The sequence below is a fragment of the Calonectris borealis genome, chromosome 8 (assembly GCF_964195595.1).
Source record: "Calonectris borealis chromosome 8, bCalBor7.hap1.2, whole genome shotgun sequence".
In the NCBI taxonomy this organism is placed as follows: domain Eukaryota; kingdom Metazoa; phylum Chordata; class Aves; order Procellariiformes; family Procellariidae; genus Calonectris; species Calonectris borealis.
Window position 1 is genome coordinate 13,181,069 of NC_134319.1, and position 21,911 is coordinate 13,202,979.

At 54.2% G+C, this 21,911-nt stretch overlaps 1 protein-coding gene across 4 annotated transcripts; it reads left to right on the forward strand.

Moving 5' to 3' along the window:
* Nucleotides 1-3,673: 3,673 nt before the first annotated feature.
* On the forward strand, nt 3,674-19,149 carry ELOVL1 (ELOVL fatty acid elongase 1). Of its 4 annotated transcripts, none has more exons than XM_075156029.1 (8): nt 3,674-3,709; nt 14,698-14,759; nt 15,187-15,377; nt 15,546-15,626; nt 15,834-15,890; nt 16,224-16,329; nt 16,489-16,625; nt 17,038-19,149. In XM_075156029.1, the coding sequence occupies exons 2-8, from the start codon at nt 14,714-14,716 to the stop codon at nt 17,290-17,292; spliced, it is 873 nt and encodes a 290-aa protein (XP_075012130.1). In that variant the 5' UTR covers nt 3,674-3,709; nt 14,698-14,713; the 3' UTR covers nt 17,293-19,149. The 4 variants fall into 4 exon arrangements, with proteins under 4 accessions (XP_075012130.1, XP_075012128.1, XP_075012131.1 ...); XM_075156027.1 differs by lacking the exon at nt 3,674-3,709 and adding an exon at nt 9,832-9,900; XM_075156030.1 differs by lacking the exon at nt 3,674-3,709 and adding an exon at nt 11,211-11,292.
* The last annotated feature ends 2,762 nt before the right edge of the window (nt 19,150-21,911 follow it).

A 21,911-nucleotide genomic window follows, 5' to 3' on the forward strand; every position in this document is an offset into this window, starting at 1 on the left:
TAACCTTTCATTGAACTTCATTCCTTTTTCATTGCTTAGTTCCTCCAGACCTTCCCATCTGATAGATGATAATCCTCTGCACTGATGATGGCTTCCATCTTTGTGCCTTCAGCAAGTTACTTAGCGCACGTCTGCTTTTTCCCCAAGTCAGAGCAACAAGGAGAAAAAGAGGCACACCTGGCTCTGCAAGAAGCAAGGAGAAAGCAGAAGACAAGGACTGGTGGAGGGAACAACAGAAAGGAGGAGTGCAGAGACTCACACCCACCTCCATCTGATCGGATCTCCATGTTGAGAAGGATCAGCAGGACCTTCACTAAAGCTACAGTGGAAATGGTGTGTTGTTCTCCAGGATAAGCAACAGAGGAGGAGCTCAAGTTCTCCCAAACTGGAGCCTGGTGCAGCCCAGGCTGCTGCGACCAAGAGCACAGCAGCCAGGTTGTTTCCTGAATTGCAGGTGAAGAGTTACTGACCTGTAGGGCTTTGTCCGCTGCAGGAGTGACTGGTGCAGGAAGGACACCCTTGTGCGGGTGTGTGACATGATCACCTCTGGTTCGGCAGTCCAGACTGCAGTCAGAGCGACGTGCTTGGCTGGCTGCAAACAGCTTCTCTCCCAGATTTCAGGTCACACAGGCAGGATTCAAGACGGAAGCAGAAGACTATCCATTTATAAAAGTCTCTCTCCAGACACTTTGGGAACATCAGTCTGTACACAACGGTCACATCACTCTGGCCTTGTCACCCTCACCTCCCTTATTTTTGAGGGGTTTTCTTTGCTACGTGTGCTCATGCTATCCTGCTTCAAAAGAGGCCAGAAGGCAGAAAACCAGATCCACAACACGCAGCAGATTAGTCAAGTGCTTGCTGGAGGCTTGTCCCCAAGGGTTAGGAGGGGGCTCTGCATCACCCCCCCGGCCAGCCCTAACTGGGCCAGCACTGTGCTGGATCCACTTGCCCGCAGCCAGGGTGCTCTGGCAGACCAGCGTCCTCGCGCCAGCTGGAGCTCCTGCCCAGGCTGCTGCAGCTCCGGGGACATGGTGGGAAGGGGGAACACCGAGGAACTGCAGACAACCACTGAGCATGAGAAGTGAAAAAAGTCAGAAATGCACACAAAGGTAACCCATCAAAGCAAGTGAGTGTGAAAAGAAAAACCAACTAATAGAGGACGAATTAAATGGAAAAATATATCTGATGTGTTGGAGAATTAAGGACAGAAACAGAAGATGCGGTAGCAAGGGAAAACTAAAGAGCAAATACCGCACAGGAATAATGGTGGAGACAGCAGACACAACAGGGAACTAGCATCCAGGACCAAGAGAGGGGAGAAAGAAATTGCATTGAGAGCAGATGAAAAGAGAGTGACCTGGAAATTTATTCCAACAGCAGGAAGAGGCTGGGCTGTGCAATTTGGGGCTCATTGTTAGAACCTGACAAGCCTGCCAGCAAGGGTGGATCCAGAGGAGAGAAGGAATGCTTGGAGAAAGCTATGAGATGTGGGATACAAGGTGGAAAAGTGTCTAATAGGGAGTGTGAAGGAATCCACTGGTGATCTCTCATTTAATGACAAACAACATAGCAAGATTTCCACTGAATTGCACCATGAATCAACTAAAAATAGAGTAATGGTGCAAAATAAAAGGGCAAAAAAGAAAAAGAAGTGAAGAATAGCAAACAAGATCGATGCCTATACTTAACAAGGGAGAAAGAGCGATCCAAACAGCTGCAGGCCTGCCAGTCTGATGTTAACAGTATTCAATTAAAGAGTAATGCAGCACATGGACAGGAAATGGAAAGTGGGATAAAATACAGCCTATTATGTCTGACTAACCTGAGAGTTAAAAAAACCTTTCTATAAAGCTATAGGCCCTGTGTGGACTCCAGGGAAGCAGCTGGGAACCTTGGGACCAATTGGGAACCTTGGTAGATGTTGGGGTAGAAACGAGCACAGGAATTTCATGTGGGAAGGAGTGGTTAAGGTCGAGATGAAAACAGAGCCTGGTGAAAGGGAGCATATCAGGACACGCAGAAGGTTACTACTGAGGTACTTTGTGGATGTTCTTATAAATCGATTTCCTTAAAGACTGGCACAAATATTAGGTGTAATCTGATGAAATCAGAATGTTGTAGTGCATTGGTACTGGAGGGGAAAGAAAAGGAATGCTGTACCACCAAAAAAAAGCATGAAAGTCACCAGGAGTGCAGTTCTTTACTTCATTTGGGGGACTCTGTGAGCTGCAAGCACCTGAAGAAAAGGAGTTAAAGGAGTAACTGGCCACAGAGTGACTCTGAGCTGTCACTGCAAAGCGGGACTGAGAAGAGAGGATGCAGCCCTGGCTGTATCCAGATGGGGAATTCTTACCAGGTGAGCACAAAGTCTGTGATGACCACTCCTGGTCACCCATCTTCAGGACAGGGAACTTGAACAGCAGCATGGCCAGAAGAGTTACCATGGCATTAGGTGCAGGGACAGGCTGACTAGTAAGAAAACGCTGGAAAAACGTGTTTAATCTTCCATGTAATGGCTAAGAGGGAGATGATTGCTGTCTACAAATACATGGGAGCATAAATACCAAGGCAAGGACCTATCTGAGATAAAAGACAACGTTGGCACAGGAACAAATGGATATTAACTGGCCGTGCATCAAATTAAGCTGGAAATGAGAAGATGATTCCTAACAATTAGAGTAGTGAATTCTGAAACCGCCTTCAGATCAGACGAGTGCGAGTCAAGGCCCAGCCACTTTTTAAGATGAAGCTTGGTAAGTCTGTGAAGACAACACAGGGTGAAGTGGTGCTGGAAACAGCATGCAGTCAGACTTAACATCTCTGGGGTGTCCTTCTGTCCCGTGTTTCCAAATGCTCGCGGCAGCTGTTGTGGTGTCACTGGGAGAAAAATGAGCATATGTACCACTTGTTTATTGATCTGTAGTTGGTCGTGTCCTAGAAGTGTAGGAGTGGAAGAGTCCACCTAAACCATCCAAGTTGAGGGCTTCCCATTGATACTGAAGGTGCATGCACCACCACCTGTGAGTGACCAGGATGCTGTGCCTTTGCTGCAGATGATGACCCAGGCTTTGCCTGGCCTCTCTGCCCACCGTGCTGCTGCTTCGCCTGCAGGGCTGGCCTGTGGCCACCCTGCAGGAACCCCCAGGAGGACTGGGACTCCCGTTTGAAATAGATGTCCAGATGGTACTGGAGTGTGAGAGGACTGGCTCCACCTCACGAGCATCAGAGAAAGTCGAGATCGGTGTGAGAGCCACGCCAAGACCCTCTTTCTGCCATTTCCCTCATGCCCTCACCACCACCCTCGAGCCAACCCTCCACACCCCACCCAGTGCCTGCCCAAACCCAGAGCCTTTTCCCAGCCATTTTCCATTTTTTCCCTCCTGTTCCTGCCCCTCCACCCGGTGGGCCTCCCCAGACAGCTGTCTCGCCCCTAAAAATCAGCTAAACCCTCCCCAACACCCAGCACCCCCCCCCCCAAAATGTCAGGGTGCTTCGGAGCCCCAGCCCCTGAAGCGCTGCCGGCGTGGGCGTGGCTACGGAATGGGCGGGCCGCGACGCCAGCGCCGATTGGCCTCGGGGGGCAAGCTCCGCCCTCCAGGGCGGAGCTCGCCCCCCGAGGCCAATCGGCAGCGGCGAGGGGGGTAGGGCAGCCCTATTTAAGGGCGGAGGCAGCCGTGGTGGCGGGTAGAGCGGGGCGCGGCTGGAGGTGAGTTTGTGTGGAGCGGGGCCGCTGCATGCACGGAGCGGGTAAAAGCCTCGCCGGGGCGGTGGGTGCTGGGTCCAGCCCTGCCTAGTGGGGCTGGACTGGAGGTGCCTGCTCTTTCCCAGGCTTCCTTTCGGATGTTGGTGGGGGGGGCTTGGGAGGAGGTGTCTGAGCTTGGTGGTGGGTTGGGGTTTGCTGTTGGTGTGTGCTGGGAGGACTTTTGGGGCTGTTTGCTGAAGGTTGTTGCAGAGCAGGGGAGTGCTGAGGCCTTAGCAGGGTTCAGCTGCTTTGGGATTGAAGCTTTGCTTGCCAGGGATGGTGGGCCCTGCCCTGGTGAGGCCATGTGCCAGCCTGGCACCTGCTAAACAGCCTGCAGGAGCGGAGGAGGCTCGTGTGTGTGTGTCTGTGTCCCTGTCACCCGGGATGCTCCGGGGCACGGGAGGAGGTGGGTGGTGTCCCCCTCACCAAAGCGGTGGAGGGATGAGTCTGGGGAGGCTGTGGCCTGATGGGCGGGATGGGTGTTGCGACATGCCCTTGGCAGGTGGTGAGGCTGGGTGTGGCTGCCACCAGGCAGGAAGGTGCTAGCGGAGGCTGTCACCCCCCTGGAGGGGGGGATAACTATAATTGCAGTGTGGATCCTTGTGACAGGCCAGCGGTGTGCAAACCCGCCTGTGTCAGAAGGCAGAAAATAAGTGGAGTCCAGATTGGGTTGTTGAAGTGGTTTTTAAGAGCAGCTGGGTCCTGATGGTGTGAGGAGCTGCAGTGCTCCCCAGAGCTCATGGCCTGGTGCTGCTGCCCCAGAGCACCCTCCAGAGTGCCCAGGGATGGGCATAATTCCCTTCCTGCAGCCCAGCTGCCCTCCTTTGGGGCAGGCATATGCCAGAGCCGTCCTCTCTGTACTGTCTCGGTGCGGTGCTCGGGATGCTTTCCCAGCCTGCCAGGGGGAAGGACTCTCCTTGCTGTTGTGCACCAGGGCATAAACACCCTGGCCTCTGGCCCGGCAGGTCTTTGCCCAGTGGCTGTGCTGGGGACAGAGACCCGGCTGTGCTGGGGCTGCCTCCCTGCTGCTGGCGGAGATGGACCCCGAGCAGGCATTTGTTTCCCCTCCGGGTCAAGATCTGGTGGCTGCACAACTTGAGGGAAGGGGATCGGCATCGCTGTGTTGGCACTTGTGGTGGGGCTGGGGGCAGCTGCTGGGGCTGGTCCCGGCCTGGCCCTCCAGCAGGAGCAGGGCAGGCCGCGGCCGGGGCTCGCTGGGAAGTGGCTTATCCCCGCCAGTCAGCTCGGCGGCGGTGCGGGGCCTCCCTGGGGCCAGCAGCCGCCGGGGTGTCACGCAACGCCCCTTCCCGGCGGCCGCGGGCCCGGCCGTACAGGCCTCGTTGGTGGCAGTGCCGGCGCTCGGCCGGGCCGCGGCACCGCGCTTCCGGGGCCCGGAGCGGCGGTAGGCCCCGGCGGTGCCCCACCCCGAGGCCGTGCCGGGAGCCGCCCGCGCTTCCCGCTCCCAGGCGGGGGGGTGCGGCGGGAGGGGGTCCCTGCGGGGCTCAGCGCTCCGGCTCCAGCCAGCAGCGGAATGCGGGGCTGGGGCCTGTGCTGGAGCCGCCTCGCTGGGGTGGGAGTAAGGCCCGTGCGGGGCGCTGCCCAGGGACCCCGGCTGCGCTCGGCTCCCTGACACTGTCCTGGTGCGGCCGCTGGGCTCGGCCCTGGCTGAAAGCTGCGGGGATGTCGAACAGCTGAGGAGGGCTGTGGTCTGCTGGGGCTTCACTGCAGCAGCTCGAGAGCAGCGTCCGGCGGCGGCACTGGCCGCTCGGCGGCCGGAAAGCTTTCTCCTACACAGCTCTCAGCATCAATGTACCATTGAGATGGCTCTTCCCTCCTCCTCCGGGCAGGGTGGCAGTACCAGGCCTCCCCCGCGGCTGCCACACAATGTTAGCTTTGAGTGCTGGCTCGTGTAGGTGCTTGGCCTCCCTCTGGCCCTTGCTCTGGAACGCCAGTGGGAGGAGGAGGTCCCTGTCACCCTCCTGGTGGCAGCAGTAGCCTGGCTGCAAGCTCACCTCGGACTGGCACGTGGTCATGCACAGGGGTCTGCACTTGCTGGGCATCTGCAGGTTTAATAACCATGACCAAACGCTCATCTGACCTTCCACAGGCAGTACTGGACTTGGTCTGTAGGTCTCTTATGTGGGCCTGTTCCTCTCTTGTAATGAAGAGGCAGTTAGGAAAGCTGCTGCTTTTTGATCTCTACAACAGGCTAAATGAGACAGCATAAATACACAGGCATTGTGAGAGGAGGGGTGGCAGGGGGACTATCAGGTGCTTTCCCGCTTGCGAGACCAAGGGGAAAGCAACTGACCACCTTGGTTCTGGAGCCCTAAGGGCAGAAAGAAGTGAGGTGAATATCCCTTCCTACACTCAGTGGGCAGCATGGGATAACGCTGGGCACTTTCCCTGCTAGTGCATTCCCTCAGAGTATCTCTTCCCCTCTCAGAGGCCAGGATTGCCTGTGCAGCAGTGCATCCATCCTGCTGTGCTGCCCCAAATTGACCACCTTCTCTTTTGCCAGAATGCAGCCAGGGCAGATTCCTAGCTGGATGGAGCTGACCTTCCCACCAGACCTGCTGGGCAGCTTCTTGAGGATGGTTTAGAGAGTCAAACAGTTGGCTGAGCCCTTGGGGCTTGACTGAGACTGCTGTGTCTTATCTCTTCCCTAGGAAGCCCCTCTAGCTTATGGGTGCGAGCTGCTGCTGACAGCCTGTTCCTTTGAGAAATAGCATGATGCCAGCTGTTGCAGCATCTTCTTGCTGCATCTTGCTGTGGGGATGAAGCCATGCCACCCACACAGCCTGGCCTTCTGCAGTCCTGCCCTGCGTTGTATTCTCACCTCTGTTTCCTGAAAGTCTGTTAGATGGGGGGGGGGAATATATGATCCTTCAGGGCAGAAATGTAATATAAGAGAAAGTGCTATTAAAACTGAGGCTAAGAGAGTAAAAACTCACTCTGACCTAGAGGTGTCCCATGCCATGTTTTGGAGGTGAAAATAAGTGAGCATATTCAAGGTGCATGGTGTCTCCTTTCTCTCTTGGAGGAGAAAAGCGTTGCATCCCCAGGAAGCCCTGAAGCTGGCGTCAGAAGCAGGTGCATTGCTGCATGCTTTGCTTGGCACTGTCCTTGAAGGTTGCAGGTGAATGCTTTGCCCTTTTCTGCTGGGGTTACAGCACAGACAGCACTTGGGCTGAGATCCTTCCTTTAGGAAGAAGCTTACAGGGGATATTGGGAGTGGTGCCTGTGATGACCCAAGAGATCATCTGTGTTTCTGTACTTTCATATTGGATTTGTGCTAGCATGTGCCCTACTGGCTGTCAGATGGTGGGAGTACTTGGGCTGGAAAGTCTGGTTCTTGCCAGTCAAACAGGTGAGGCAGCCTTGGCTCCTGCTGGGAGGAGCTGGTCCCCAGGAGTCAGGGCTCTTCCCTGCAGGAGTTGTGGGGCTGCTGTTGCTCAGAGATGACAGGTTGCAGCTGCCACAGCCAGCTCCCCACCAGCAGGTCTACGTCTGGATGCTATCTGAGATGCTATGCTTTAGTGGCTTGGGGCCACTTTGGGGCTTGGGGCTGGTGGAGATGGTAACCGGGTCTGATGGTTCTTGATTTTCCTTAGTGTCTCACAGGGTATTTAATGTCTGGTTGATTCTTCCCTGTGGGATGGATCAGAGTGGTAAGCTGTCACAGTTCTCTGGCCTTGCTGCAAGAAGTGCTCTTACCCTGTGGATCAGATCAGCTAGCTTGCTCTCATGGTTTGTTGATAGATTTGCTCTGTATACATACAGAGTTATATCTCATGCTGCTTCTACTTAACCCTAAGAGGCTTTCCCTGTCTGTATGGGACCAGCAGTAGGAGCAACAGCCCTGGCTTTGAGTGGTCCATCTACACCTATGTGGAGATAATCAGGCCTAATGCTTCTTTTTGTGTGTGTGTAGGGCCGTGAACCCTGTTAAAGGTGGTATGTATTAAAGCCTTAGGCCTGTTGGGACCTGTGGTGCTTCTACTGTGCTGCTGGAGTCTCTGGCATCTCTAGTGTTGCCAGTGAACATCTCTTTCCTTGTTAAAGGTGGTTGTGTGACTGCACTATCTTAGGGCAGCGGGTAGGGGGGTCCAAAGCAGATGTCATGGTGAATTCCAGGCAGTGACCCCTTGTCTCAATGAGAAGTGGCTCTGGGTTAACACTTGAGTTTCTGGACTGTTGGAGGGATTTCAGGAGTCTTTCCTTTCTGCATCTTGCTTTGTAGAGACTTCTAATGTCTGTCTTGTCTTGGTGTGCCTGTCCAATGAGTGCACAGGCCTGGATGGGACAGAGCACAGTAATCATTACTGTGTAATGATTACAGACACTGCTGTGGGAACAGAGGTGAAGCCTTGTAGTGAGGCATTTGCATAATGATTAAAACCACAGAGACGAATGCTCTGGTACTGTCTGTCCCATCTCCAGATAGGGGTGCTCTGTGTTCCTCTGCTAGAGGGCTTTGGAAGGTTTGACCTGTATTTAGAAGCAGGTGTCAGGACCCAGCCCTGCTTGGTCTAACCTTGCCTGTCCTCCTCTGTTGCCTGCCTAGTTCTGTTCTTCCCGAGTGCTCTCCTGTGCACCCTGGGGAGCTGCTGGGTGCCATCACTTCAGGGAGGGAGCCCAGCCATCTCCATCTCCTTCCCCCCTCACCTGGTGCTGCATGAGGGAGTGGGCACAGCTCAGTGTGGGTAACTCAGAAAGGAAATACCTTATTTTCCACTTCTGGAGGTACCTCACCCTCTGTTTTTTTTTCTTCCTTCACTTCTTCACTCCTTCGTTCCTTGCTATGTCAGACTTTCTGCCTAATGTTGCCTTTTCCCTGCTTTTTCTCCTGACTGCTCTCATCTGTACTGATACCAGTGCCCTGAATACGCAGCCACAAGTGTTGAATGTGATAAGGAGTAGGCCTAGTCTTAACAGCTGCCCGATCGGCTTGGGGAGGTGCTGTCCCTGAAAAAAACAGTGTGCTGTGCATATAGACCTTTTACTGCAACGTATGCTCTTGTGGGACCTTGAAGTCTGATTACCTGCCTTGGTTTTTTTTGTACAAGGTTACCATACCCTATTGCAATGGGCTTGCTCCTTCTCCTGAAAGCTTGCGGGGTGCCACACTGACTGCCCAGGCTCTGCAGAACTTGCCTGCTAATCTGGGAGTCTCCTCTTGCTCTCCTTGCTTCCAGCAAGCATGGGAAGGGGAGAGCTTAATCTCTGTTTATAGGATGCTATCCAAAGGCCTCAGGGTTTCACAGCCACTGTGTGAGATAGTGGTAGGGTATTAACACACACTTGGTGAAGATGGGGAAACTCCTCAACTTCAGACAGGTCACTTCCTGCCACTTGGAGCCAGCGTGCCAGGAGCAGCGCTCAGCCAGCCTGACTCCCGCGCCAGCTGCAACGGCAGCTCTTGCAAGAGCTGTTACGTATCGAGGGTTTGAGAGTTTGCGTCCCTTCTCTGTGAACACGGTCCTCCTATACTGACTTCAAAGTACAGTGATGCAGGGCATATGGTACCAGGCTGTTAACCATGTCCTTTGATACTCAGCATGAAGTAGCTGAGCCACAGAAAGTGATGAATAGGTGTGATTCAAGTAGGAAAACTTATCCGGTGGTGTTAGCATGAAGTTCCTTTGTAGACTTTGTAGTTATGTCATGAGCTGAGAGTTCTGGGACTAGTTGTCTTCAAACTCTGATCAGAGAGTTTGTCTCAAGTCCTCAGAGCCAAGATGCCAGGCCAGGAGAACTCTACTTTCCTGCTCTGCCCTCATCTGCTTTCCACACTTGAAACATAGCGGCTTGTGCTCTGCTGCCAGACTTGCGTGCCCTGGCATAAGCTGGTGCACAGGCATCTCTCTAGGCTGTGATTTTTCTCTTGAGGGAAAAACATGACTTTAATAGCATATGGACAACAGTGCCTTAACTGAGTCTTCAGTGAGATGGCTGAAATTGTTACCAGTAATGCAGGTGTACTTGATTCAGCTCTCCTGTTGAGTGCTCTCTGCTGCATGTGCTTGAGCTGGTGTCCCGAGATGCTGTGTGTGAAGTGAGTGTGCAGTTGCTGGTTACACCTCTCTTTCCCTTTCAGTTGTTCACAGAGCAGCAGAAGGAGGAGATCCAAATCCAGTTTTCTCTGCTTCATGGTAAACTTCAGTCTTAGTGATCCAACTGCAGAGTTCATAAAGAACCGGGTGCTGCTGCTGTTCAGGGCTGGCCAGGCACCTTCTCCCCCTTGCCTTGCTCTGACTGCTTTGCTGCTTGTGCATTGTTAAGGGCAGACACGGTTTTGCACTCCTTGTCTTGCTGGATTCACTTGTGCATAAGCTCAGGAAAGCTTCTCCTGGAGCTGTGACTGACAGCTCTTGGTGATGGTTTGAGGTGCCAGCCTCAGTGTGTGCTGTGTGTAGCCCTGTCTGTGCCTGGTCTGGGGCCACCAGACCCTGGGTTGGTCATGTTCCACTCTTCCACAGTGACAGCTGCTGCTAGCAGATGCTTCTGAACCACAGGTCTCCATAGCTCTCTGGGAAACATGCTCCCTGGGTGCACGGAGCTTCGTGCAGGCCTTGCTGGACCCTGCAATGATTTTCTGGACCTCCAGGAAGCTGGGCAGGTGCTGTGGTGAGGAGCTGGGGGAGGAAGATGCTTCTTTCTGAGAAGCTGTGGAGCTCAGAGCTGCATCAGGCAGCAAGCCTTGCTGCCAGCTTGTAGGTCAGGGATGAAGGTTGGTTTGATCTCTGGCCAGCTGGTTATCTCCTGACCTTTGAGGGTTGCTACTCCTTTGGGAGCCCCACAGGGGCCAGGCTACTTTAGCCAGTTCAGCAAGGGCCCTGTGCCAGCTCTCCCCGGGGTGGCAGCTCCGTGGCCACCTACCAGACTGTTTTGGTGCTGCCTGTAATTAAACTAGTGAGGAGATTAGGGTGGCTTGCTTTCTCATTTATTACAGGACTGATTTCTGACTCGAATGCTGATGGGGTAGGAGTGTTGGGTGTTGGATGGCTGGGGCTGAGTCTGTTGCTTGCAGATGGCTGCTGTGTGGGGAGAGGTGCACCCTGTGAGGCTGTTAACAAAACTAACTGGGTTGAGCTCTGGTCTCTGTCAGTGTCGTCGTTCACAGTGCTGTGGTCTGACTGCTCTTGGGCTGCTGGGGCTGGTTATAAAGGGCCTTGCTGTTCTTGCTGAAGTTGCGCTAATTAGCTGTATAGCTTGTTGGAAATATGCAGTCTACACATTGCTTGGCGTAAGCAAGTATCTAATCCTTGATGTTGGTTACTGGGACAGAATGTGGCCTGGTACTCTGGCTTGCAAATAGTGGGAACTTTCTTGCTGAGGTGGGGAAGTGACATCCTGTGGTGGGAGGTGGTCCCTAGGTATTGTGCAGTGTGTGTTTGGGCCCCAAGGGTTCCTGGTGCTTTGTGATGCTTGGACCTGATTGCTTGACTTCTCTTCAGCTGTTCAAGGCTCAGCTTTGGGTTCCCAGGAGAATCAGGATCCAGGAGGAGTCAAAGAAGAGTGTCTCCCCTGTGCAGAGTGGACAGGTACCATCTACTGAGCTGCAAATGCCTGCAGTGTGTGATGTGCAGTGTAGCATGGAGAGCAGTAAGAGCAGATGCCTGGCTGGGTGGTGAACCTCTCTTAAAGTGCAGAGGGACATCAGGTGCTGGTGTTGTGCACAGAGGAGATGGCAGGAGTGAGTTCAGCTTCCCAGACACTTGCTGCTCTGTGCTGGAAAACCGCTGCCTGCTGCAGAAAGGCTGGCATGGAGCCATCATGGCTTAGGCAGACCAGTGTACTTCACATCCTCCTGCTTAGTGAAGGTAATGCTTGAGCCTGCTCTACAACTCCCCCTTTGCAGCTCAACCGCCAACACCCCAAGGCCAGTAGCTGTGCCTTGGGAGACAGAGGAGGGTGGGACATACCTGTATCTGCTCACAGAGCAAGACACACTTCAGCTTCTGTCTAATGCAGGACCATGTAGCATGTCTGTGGATACCAGGTCTTGCAAAGACCCAAAGACATCAGAGGGTTCCCTGGAGGTGTGGTTGCTTTGTTAGCTGAATGCAGCAGGATGTTATTCTGCTTAGGGAAGCTGTGGAAAATGCATAGGTCCCTTTTCATAAGGGTCTGTAGCGTAATTCTGCTAGTTCTGCCCTGGTAGAAGTCCTGGTGGTTGCCCAGAGCCCATGTTCAGGACAAGTCCAATGCCTCGCCTTTCCCTGTGGTACGTATGGCTGTAGTAGTGCTGGAGGTGCTTCACAAGACACAGCAGTAAAAGGGACTTGTTGCTGTTCACACTGATGGGGACTTCTGTGCTAGTGCTGGGTTGAAGTGGGCTTCTCCCACTGCTTGGGGGGGATAGTTGTCTGGGTTCAGGGCTGCTGCCAGGGTGACACTTGTCTGCTGTGTGCTCTGTGCAGCATTCAGCAGGTCTGTCAGGGCAAAACTGCAGTGAGTCTTCTCACCCAAGTCCCCAGTGTCCTGGGACCCTGAATGTTGTTTTGAGCTGTGGTCCTAGTTGGCCAGTGGTGCTGGAGCCTTGCTGGCATCAGGGTCAGCAAAGTAGTCCGTAGTGCCTGAGCTCAAGTGTTTCCCTGCAGTGTGAGATGTAGCTCTGAGCTCATGGGTGACTGATACTATCTTCTCATCCTAACCTGCCCAAAATAGGCAAGTGCTCCACAGGAGTTTTGTCTCTGCCCTGGACCTGTAGTAAGGCTGACTCATTCAGCTTGATAAGATAAACACAGAGCTTGAATAGTTAGGTACGTCTGCTGGGAACTAACTCTTGAGGGCTCCTCAATCTAGCAAATAAGGTGTAGCTGGATGTAGTGGTTGAAAGCTGAAACTAGACAGACAAGTTTAGAGCTTGCTTTTAGCCATTAAAGCAACATAAAGCTCAGCAGCTTTCAGGACTTGTACTTACTTTCCCACAGCACGAGCCTTGAGTGGCTCTTGAGGATGCTATAGTTTTGCTATGCTTTTCTGGCCTCTGCTGCACGTGGAGAGTGGATAATCTTGCCAGTGCCCGTGACCTTTAAATATTACTTGTATCACGGTGATACTACAAGTGAGTATTACTTGCTGTTAAACCCCTTGAAACCTTGGGTTGGGAAGGCGAGCATCTGTTCTGCTGCTGGTGCCCCTGAGGTGTGGGGATCAGTCCTGAGTGGGCTTTGCCCTATTGCTGCAGGTGGCTCCAAAGTGGCATGAGGAACCACCTTCTGTGCTTTGTGAAGCACAGCAAAACCTCTCAGGCTCTGTCCCTGGGCTGTGTGGCTGTGCAGGCTGCTCTGGAGCCTTGCTTGGAAGAATGCTTACTTTAGGGGGTGGGGGTGAAGGGGGGACCTGTTCCACCCCACTGCTGTTACAGAGAGGTTGGGTGGCACTCCCCAGTTTGGAGGAGCACACAGGGTAAGACTGGGCAAGCACAAAGCCCCAGCACTGCTGCACTAAGGTGATCTGCAGAGAATGATGAGCCAGAATGGTGTGTGCCAGGCCCTGCTGTGAAGATTGCTGCCGGTGAAGCCTGTCATGTAGGTGCTTGGTAGCACTGCACAGGTAGTGTCTGCTGCTGTCCTGCCTGGGTCCCAGCTAGAGCAAAGAGCACTTTGCTGAGCTCTTCCTCTTGCAGCGAAGCTGAAAGAGCAATGCTGGTGCTAGCTGGTGAGGGCTTGAGGTGGCAGTGGCTGCTGGATACTCCCAGCTGGGACCTTGCTAGGAAGAAGGCTCCTCTGGCTTCAGCCTCCTGGCTACTGGTCTGGGAGAGGCTGTGTGCTTCCTGGTGGTGGCAGCAATAAACTTCCTGGGGAGGCTGGGCTGGGGACCTGTTTCCCCAGGCCTGTGTGTAGGCAGTGATTCCTGTGCACCTTCCTGGAGGAAGGGGTGGGTGGAGTGTCTGTTTGGTAGCAGCTGTGGGGAATGCCTCCCTTGCAGGTGGGTGAGTCAGGTGAGGCTGGGCCTGTGCTCTGCCTCCCTTCCTGCTGCTCTGGTGTCCTGTAGGCTGGGGAGAGATTGGGGAGCATGGGGAGCCGGGTGAGGGCGTTTCAAATTTGCCTGCAGCAGCGAGAGTGTGGGCACTTCCTGCTCTTCTGGAGAGCATCCGTCTGGATTGCTGTCTGGTATGCGCTCATAGTGAGGCTGAGCGACTGTGGGGAGTGCCAGTCCTTCTCCCTGCAGCCCTATAGGCTTCCCTTGCAGCTTTCTCCCCTAACTGAGGGTACTGTCCCTGTTTGGAATGGTAGTGGAAATGTCATTGCCAAGTAGGATGCACGTAGCCTCTGAGGTGCTGGGTCATGGACTGGTAGCTCTTGTCAGGGGGGTTTTGTGTAAGGATGTGAAAATGGGAACTTGGAGATCAGAAACTGGTGTTTGTTTCTGAACTGATGGCTTTCTTTCCTTATGCAGTGGGCCTGCCAGTGATGCTGTGTTGCTTCTTGTGGTGGGGATTGGTGGGCAGGAGCCCAAAGCTGATCATAAAGGCACTGCTCTGTGGAGAGTGTGGGCCAGCTCTGCATCTCCCCTGGGGACCTTGCACCAGGGTCAGGCAGACCAGTGTGGGTATAGGTGGCAAGGTTGGTGGCAATACCATGGTGGTTGTGGGTGATAATGTTGGAGCCTGTACAGCAGGAGCAAGACTAAGGGGCTGGAGATACAGCACTAAGGTTGGAAGCTTTCCTAGCTGGCTTGAAATGTTAGGATCCTGCCTTGGAAGGACTGCTGGTGGTGGATGGTGGGGTTCCCAGCAGAGCTGGAGAGACAGGGCCAGGCTCAATGGGGAGCATGTGGCTCAACTGGAATTGCGGATGCTGGTGTGTGATCAGCTGAGAGCAATGCTGGCCAGACCGTAGTTCTGAAGCTGTGCTTGAAATTTGTTGATCTGCTGGGCTGTGCTCTGCAGGTGGCCCTCCTGGGAAAACAGCTGCCTGATCTGCCCTTCCTCTCCACAGAGATACTGCCACCACCATGGAGGGGATTGTGACCACGTATCAGGACTTCATGAAGAAAGCAGGTGAGTGTTTGGCTCTGCCCAGCTGCAGGGCAGGTGGCACTAGATACCTTATTGCCACAGGCATGGGGGGGGGTGATCTGTCATTCCTGAAGCAGTCTGGGTCTAGCTGCATCCTGCCTCTGCCCTGATGTAGATGCAGCTCTGGGTTTTTTGGGCTGTCTGTTATGAGGTTGTCTTGCCTCGGTGCCTGTGCAGGCTGTTTTGGGGCACTTCTGCCCTCCTGGGCAGAGGAACTCCAGGCTGCCCTGCAGTGTGGCCTCAGTACCTTACTGAGTTTGGCTGGCTTCACCAGCCTCTGCTCCCAGACTGCCTCCCTGCCTGCACTCCTGTCCTGGGAGAACGGGATTGCCATGTCCTTGCCTCCACTCTGGCAGTAGCAGATTGGGGTGAGGATGCTAACTACCCTGCACTGTGGTGCTCTTCACAGACCCCCGCATCGCTGATTATCCACTGATGCAGTCCCCGTTCCTTGTGATGGGCATCCTTCTGGCATATGTCTACTTTGTACTATCCTTGGGTCCCCGGCTAATGGCCAACAGGAAGCCTTTAAACCTGAAGAAGTTCATGGTGCTATACAACTTCTTTCTGGTGGGACTCTCGCTTTACATAGTCTATGAGGTGAGTTGTCGGCAGTAGGCTTTGTGTGGCATATATAAAGCAGTCCATGGAGACTGTGTGGGTGATGGGGAGCCCTTCTGCAGGCTGTGCCTTGCCTTTCTGTGCAGGGCTTGGGAAGTGCAGTGAGGTGATGTGTTGGGCCTCACCCTGATGATGCTCTTGTTGCAGTTCCTGATGGCAGGGTGGCTTACTGGGTACACCTGGCGATGTGACCCTGTGGACTTCTCGCAGGACCCCAAAGCCCTCAGGGTGAGTTCTTGTCCCTCTGCCAGTAAGTGGATGGGCCTTTAGTGCTTGTGTTTGGACAGCAAGGTCACAGCTACCTGCCTCTCCTGAGACAGAGGACTTGCAGTCCCTGGCTCTGGGTTTCACCCCAGGGTTACTGTATGGAGACCCTTGGTCACTGGGCATGTTCAGGCTGAGGTGGGTCTCTAACGTTAACCTATCCTGTTACAGATGGTCAGTGTTGCTTGGCTCTTTGTCTTCTCCAAGTTCATCGAACTAACAGACACGGTGAGTGAGTTACTGAGGAGGCCTTGTCACTGCTTGCTGGGTGGGGAGTTGGGGCCCAGGGAGTTGGGGCCCAGTGTATTTGGGGTAGGTGCTTTCTTCAGCCCTTCCAGTCTGACCTGCAGTGCTTGTGTCTGGCATCCCTGCCAAGGAGGCCACTCTGGGCTTTTGCAGAGGCCACTTTTGGCCTGTTACAGCTCTGAAAGCTGTGTGGTAGCAGTGAGCTTGGAGTGGGGGGAAGAGTCACTGAGGTCAGATAGTGTGAATTAGTGGCCCAGCCTGCTTGAGCTGCTTCCAGGGCTGCAGGTCCTTGACACTGTTGGGCTCTCATTGCAGGTGATCTTTGTCCTGCGGAAGAAGAATGAACAGGTCACATTCCTGCATCTCTTCCACCACTCTGTTCTGCCTTGGAGCTGGTGGTGGGGAGCAAAGTTTGGTCCAGGTAGGATGGAAACTGTCTGGGTGCACAGCTTGGGGAAAGGGTGGGGTTAGCCCCAGCATGCTGAGAAGGGTTTTTTGTCCTTCTGGGCTCCTAGGAGCTCCTTGTAGAGCTAATTGCTGTGGGGGATGGACTTATGCTAATAAAAATCTGTTTTAACAGGGGGAATGGGCTCATTCCATGCCATGATCAATTCCATGGTGCACGTTGTCATGTACTTCTACTACGGGCTCTCAGCGGCGGGACCTGCCTTTCAGAAGTACCTGTGGTGGAAGAAGCACATCACGGCCATCCAGCTGGTGAGTCTGCTGTGGAGCAGAGCATGTGCCCTCAGCCTCTGATGTGTGGGGCAGGCCAGCCTTTGCACCTATGAAAGGTGCAGCCAGCAGCTGTAGCTGTCTCTTCTGCAGCCTCTCACTCTGGGTTTCTGGCCTATGGTGGGCCTCTGATAGCCCTACCAGCCTGGTTAGGGCATGGGTGCTGCTCAGCCTGCTGCCCTTGGGCTGCAGCCACGATGGGAGGGTGAGAGGCACATGCTGCCTTGAGACTTGTGCCTGCCTCTTCCAGCTGCTTACGACTGTGCCTCACTATGAGGACCTCCACTTCAGAGTGGGAAAGGAGCCTATTGCTTTCATTTAGAAAGAAGGTCTCTAGTGGGATCCCTGACCCTGCTCTCATGAGTAACTTGTCCCTGCTCTGCCTTGCTCCCAGGCACAGTTCGTGATTGTCTCCGTCCACATCTCCCAGTATTACTTCATGCCCAGCTGCCAGTACCAGTTCCCTATCTTCATCCACCTCATCTGGATCTATGGGACCATCTTCTTCATTCTATTCTCCAACTTTTGGTACCAGTCCTACACCAAGGGCAAACGGTTGCCCAGGGGGGCTCAGCAATCAGCCCAGCACAACGGTAGCAGCATCCATGAGAATGGCACTGTCACCAATGGCAAGGTCAAAGCCAACTAGAGGGCAAGGCCCTCCCAGAGCCAATGAGAGCCCCGGGGCAGAGGCAGCTGGGACCTGTTCCCCTGCTCCTGGGTGCCACTAGCCAAGTCAAGTGCCTACAGACTGTTGTATCCCTGTGCCCAGCCCTGCTGTCCTCTGTCTGCATGCCCAGCCCCTCTGCTCTGAGCAGCCATGGGCAACTTCTCCTACTCCTGGGAGGGCTTGTGCTGTTTCTCAGTGTTGCTGAGCAGAGAGGCAGCTGCCTGCATCACAGCTGCAGGGCTGCAGTCCCATTCCAGTGTTTCCAAAGGAACTTCCCCCAAGTGCCTACATCTGGCCCTTCTGCCTGGTGGCCACTTCCTTCTGAGTAGGACCAAAAGAAGAGACTGGTCCCTGTCCTGGTGCCCTCTCCTCTTCCCTGTCTCATCAGAGCCTGTGTGGATGAGCAGACTTGTCCCTGGTTGCTTGCTGCTGCCAGCTCAAGTGTGAGTGCTCCTGCTCTACCATGCCTTGTGCCACCTTGTTCCATGCCACAGTGCTGCATGTCCTTTCTGGTCCCTGTGTGCCCAGGTGGGGGGTCCTGCCCTGGCATATCTGTGCTCAGGTGTGGCTGTGGAGAATGTAGGGGCAGTGTGTATGGGACTCCAGGGCCCAGACCTGCCCAGTACAGTACACATGCTCTGTGCCTAGTACATAGCAGGGGTTGTGACAGCCTGAAATGCCTCCCCCACACAATAAGCCCAGGTTGCCTTGCTTTTCTGTGCCTGGGCTGGGTGCTTGGCGTGTGCTTTAGCCACGCTTAGCTGGTGGCTTGCTCCAGAGTGGGGGAGGCCAAGCTCAGCCTTGTCTTGGACCACTTCCATTCCTGCAAACTCAAGACTTGAGCAATAATTGCCCCTAGAATCAGCTCCTGGGCTCTCCTGCTTGGGACCAGCCCTGCTCTGGCCCAGCATGAGTGCAGCGGAGGATGGTTGTAGCGTGCCCTGCTGTGGTGTAATAGTGAGCACCTCTTGCCTCTGTGGATCCGACTGGACCTGTGTGAAGGTGTACTCTGCCCTACAGCAGGGCAGTGCAGCAGCTCTCCTGGGCCTGGCGCCCATCACCTGCTCTGGCTGTAACAAAAACCATGCTGGTGGCCTTGAGGATGAGGTGAAGGAGCCAGGCCCTGTCAGATTGGGCTGCTCTTCTATCACAAATAAACAAACAGAAGGAGAAATGGCTCTGCCCTCTTGTTTTTCCTGGCCTGCTGTGCTCAGAAGCTGTTCCAGGTGCGTGGTCCTGCCCAGTGTGGTTGGAGGCAGGGCTGGGAGAAGCAGCTGGCATAGCAGGTTTATGTGTTGGGGGGACAGGGCGATAGCAGAGTGCTGATGAAGCAGATGGCAGATTGTTTCCAAGAGCTTTGGTAGAGCAGTGCTCAGGGCAGGAAATGTGTCAAGGCTCTTGTGAAAGTGGCTCCACCCTGTGAAAGAATGGCTGGGGTGGAGTGTGGGTGTGGGCTGGGACCTGGGCCAGCTGCCCAGGAGGAGCTACTGCTTTTCAGAAATCCTGGGGAGCCGAGGTGTGGCAGAGCAGGGACTGGAGACCCTGGAAGCCCAAGGGATGGGGAAACAGCAGTCTGTTGCTTTCTGCATCTACTGAAGCCAAAGCTGCTTCTATCTGCGAATGTCCCTGCAGAACACAGATGAGGCTGGTCAGAGGGAGGTTTATGTTGCTGCTGCCTTGCTCTTGCTACAGCAGTGCATCTTCCTGGCTGGGCTCTGCCTTCTCTACCACCTGAGACAGTCTGGTTTTCAGTGCTATTGGGGTGCAGTGCTGCCTTCCCCATCACCTTGTGACGGGGCCCTCCTGAGCAGAGAGGCCAGCCTAGGTGCTGACTCAAGCCTGGGAAGGGAGGTGGGTAGCTGGCTGGGCTGCTTGTGGCTGGGAGGAGTGCATTAGACCAGCAGGCCTCCTGAAGCTGAGTTTCACTGTAGGTTTGGTTGGGGTGTGGGAGGGCTTCAGTGGATGTCCACCCAAGGCCCTAGAGCAGGGCTTGGTGTGAGGGAAAGCTCTGCTGACCCTGCCTGAGCTGCTGTACACCTCAAGGTCATGCTCTGAAATGTAGGAAAAGCTCTTCAAGTGAGCTGAACTGGTGTGACCAATATGTCTAACTCATGTGGGCATCACCCCATTTTACATGGCGCAGTGCCCTTGTATGTATGAAGCCTTAAAATGAGATCCGGCTTCTGCACTGTGTAGTGTTCTCCCTGTTGTTGCTGCTTCTCTGTGGGCAAGGACTGGCAGGAGACCTTGTTCTGATCCCTGCTGAAGTGGTGTGTAACATTAGTTCAGTTCTCAGCTGAGATGGAGCTTTTCCTGTCCAGCCTCTTTCTCCCCCCCACCAATCTGGCTCTTGGTATAGACAGGACTGTCTTTGCTTTTGCCCAAAATAGTAACAATACTTTAAACTACTTATGCTTGGTGTTTTAAAATGGGCTGTTCCCTACGTGTGCTCTGCTCTCCCTTCCTCCAATTGTTCCTGTTAGTGTGATCTTTCCATGGGCTGGTAATTTATTCCCTGTCATGGTCAGTCTGGGCTGCTGCTCCAAACTGAATTCACACCTTATACGGCAGTGTTTCCTGGGCCTGCTGGGTCAGTGCCCAGTTCCTTCCTCTGCTCCTCTCTCCAGGGCAGTAGGACCAGTATGGGGCCAGAGGAAGACACTGCAATATCATCATCCTCCAGTAATGCTCAGAGGACTTTCAACGGGCGTGTAATGCACAGCTTCTGGGGGTGGGTATGTGCTAAGGAGGGAGGCAAGACAGGCTCTGTCTGAGAAAGATAAAACTGCTATTACACAGGAGTGAAGAAACTACACCAGCTTTCAGGCATGTAAAGCCTTCCTTCCAGGGTCAGGAACCACTGGAAGCCTTAATCTGCTGTGGGGCCACAGAGCAAGTCTGTGCTAACTCCCAGCATTAAGCTGCAGGGCTGTGGGGCAGAGCTCTGACAACAGCAGCACAGCTCTGGGGAAGGGCCAAAACTCGCATGTGGGTTCCTGCCCCCTTCCCCATTAAATCCAGCTGCTGCCCTAGGATTTGCTTCTGAAGAGGAAGGAGAGCTGCCTCTTCCTCTCCTGGACCTCTGCTGTTCTTCTCCAGGTGGCCAAATGGGGATGCACCAACAGCCCCCCTGGGAAGGTGCTGGGCTCAGCTGCTGCAAGCTGCTTTTTGAGACTGCCCCCATCTTAGCGATGGGTGGGGGGCTGCTGTGGTGGGTGTGGGGTGCATGCTGGCTGCCCTGGGCACAGCACAAGTTGGTGCCAACACTGCCGACCTTTGAAGGCTCCAGCTTAAAGCTCAGGAGGTGGAGCAGGAGCCTGGTGGCAGGTACAGCATGGTACTGTGCTAAGAGGAAGGTGAAAACAGTTAATAATAATCCACCCTCAGCTAATCACAGGCTGATGGGAGGCATGGGCTTTGTGGAGCTGCCCTGCACAGGCCAAGGTGCTATTCAGCTGTGCAGTGTCCCTGGCAGCCTCCGGCTGTGCTGGTGCAGCTGAAGGACAGGCTTGATGGGTCTGGTACAGCCCCACAACCTCGGATGCCATAGCTCCAATGTGCAGAGCAGCTGTGGCCCTGCTGGCTTTTTCTCAGGTAAAGGCTCAAATATGCTCCCTGCAACTTGCACCAGCACAACTGAGCATGGAAAAAATGCATTTTCCAAGTGCTGGGGAGTCAAACTCTACCAAATGTCAGCTGAGCCCTGCTGCCTGCTTCCCTGCTCGCAGCCTTAGCTTGGCACCAGGGCTTCCCCTTAGCAGGAGGGGACAACAGAGATCAGGGCCGCTGGAAGAATATATGGCTAAGGGGTGTGCACTGGGTTGCTGGTACTTTGGGAGTCTCATGAATGATGTCCAAGCTGGCTGTCGCAACGTAAACTAACCTTTTCTTTTGCATCAGGCTTCATGCTATTGCCAGCTCCTTTCTGGCCTTTGGGGTGATTATGGCTGTTGCTGTATGTTTCCAGCCCTTGCCCCCCTCTTTTTTCCTAATGGCATTTGCCTCCTAAATTCAGTTCTAAACTCACTGCAAAAATAGCTATTCTACCCTAGCACTGTAAGAGCAGGCAGCGTTGGCTGCAGCACAGAGGCTGGGTGTAGCAGAACAAGCCTAACTGCTGTGTGCAGGTGACGCTACAGATCAGACTGCCATGAGAAGTCCCCAGACTGCTCTGCCATGGGTGCTCACTGCTGGTAGTCGCCTGCAGAGGCACAGTAAGGTCCACCTGGCCAAGAGGCAGGACACAGCAGAAGCTGGGGACACAGACATAGTGTGCTCTCAGTTGAGCCTTGCCCCCCCCCCATCACAGCTGGCACCAAAGCAGGCAGCAGCTGGGCAGAGGGCCCTCCCTTAGGCAGGGGCCAGTTTAGAGCTGGTTCACTGCTCTGTGGAAGCTGAGGCAAGTCAGGGATACTTCCTCCTAGCTGTGCTGCAGGGCTGGAGCCCTGGGAATGGTCAGTTTTGACACACTCTGATCAGGGATGGAGGGGTAGGAAGTCACCTAGGCTCTAACCCTTTCTTCTAAAAGAAACCAAGAGCACAGACATAGAGGCTGATATAGAGACCCTCTTTGTCCCCTAACACTTCTCTTACCAGAG

Coding starts and splice junctions, on each gene's coding strand:
- ELOVL1 (XM_075156029.1), top strand. CDS start 14,714: ATGGAGGGGATTGTGACCACGTATCAGGACTTCATGAAGAAAGCAG. Junction 15,627..15,833: donor AGGACCCCAAAGCCCTCAGG/GTGAGTTCTTGT, acceptor ATCCTGTTACAG/ATGGTCAGTGTTGCTTGGCT. Junction 15,891..16,223: donor TCATCGAACTAACAGACACG/GTGAGTGAGTTA, acceptor CTCTCATTGCAG/GTGATCTTTGTCCTGCGGAA.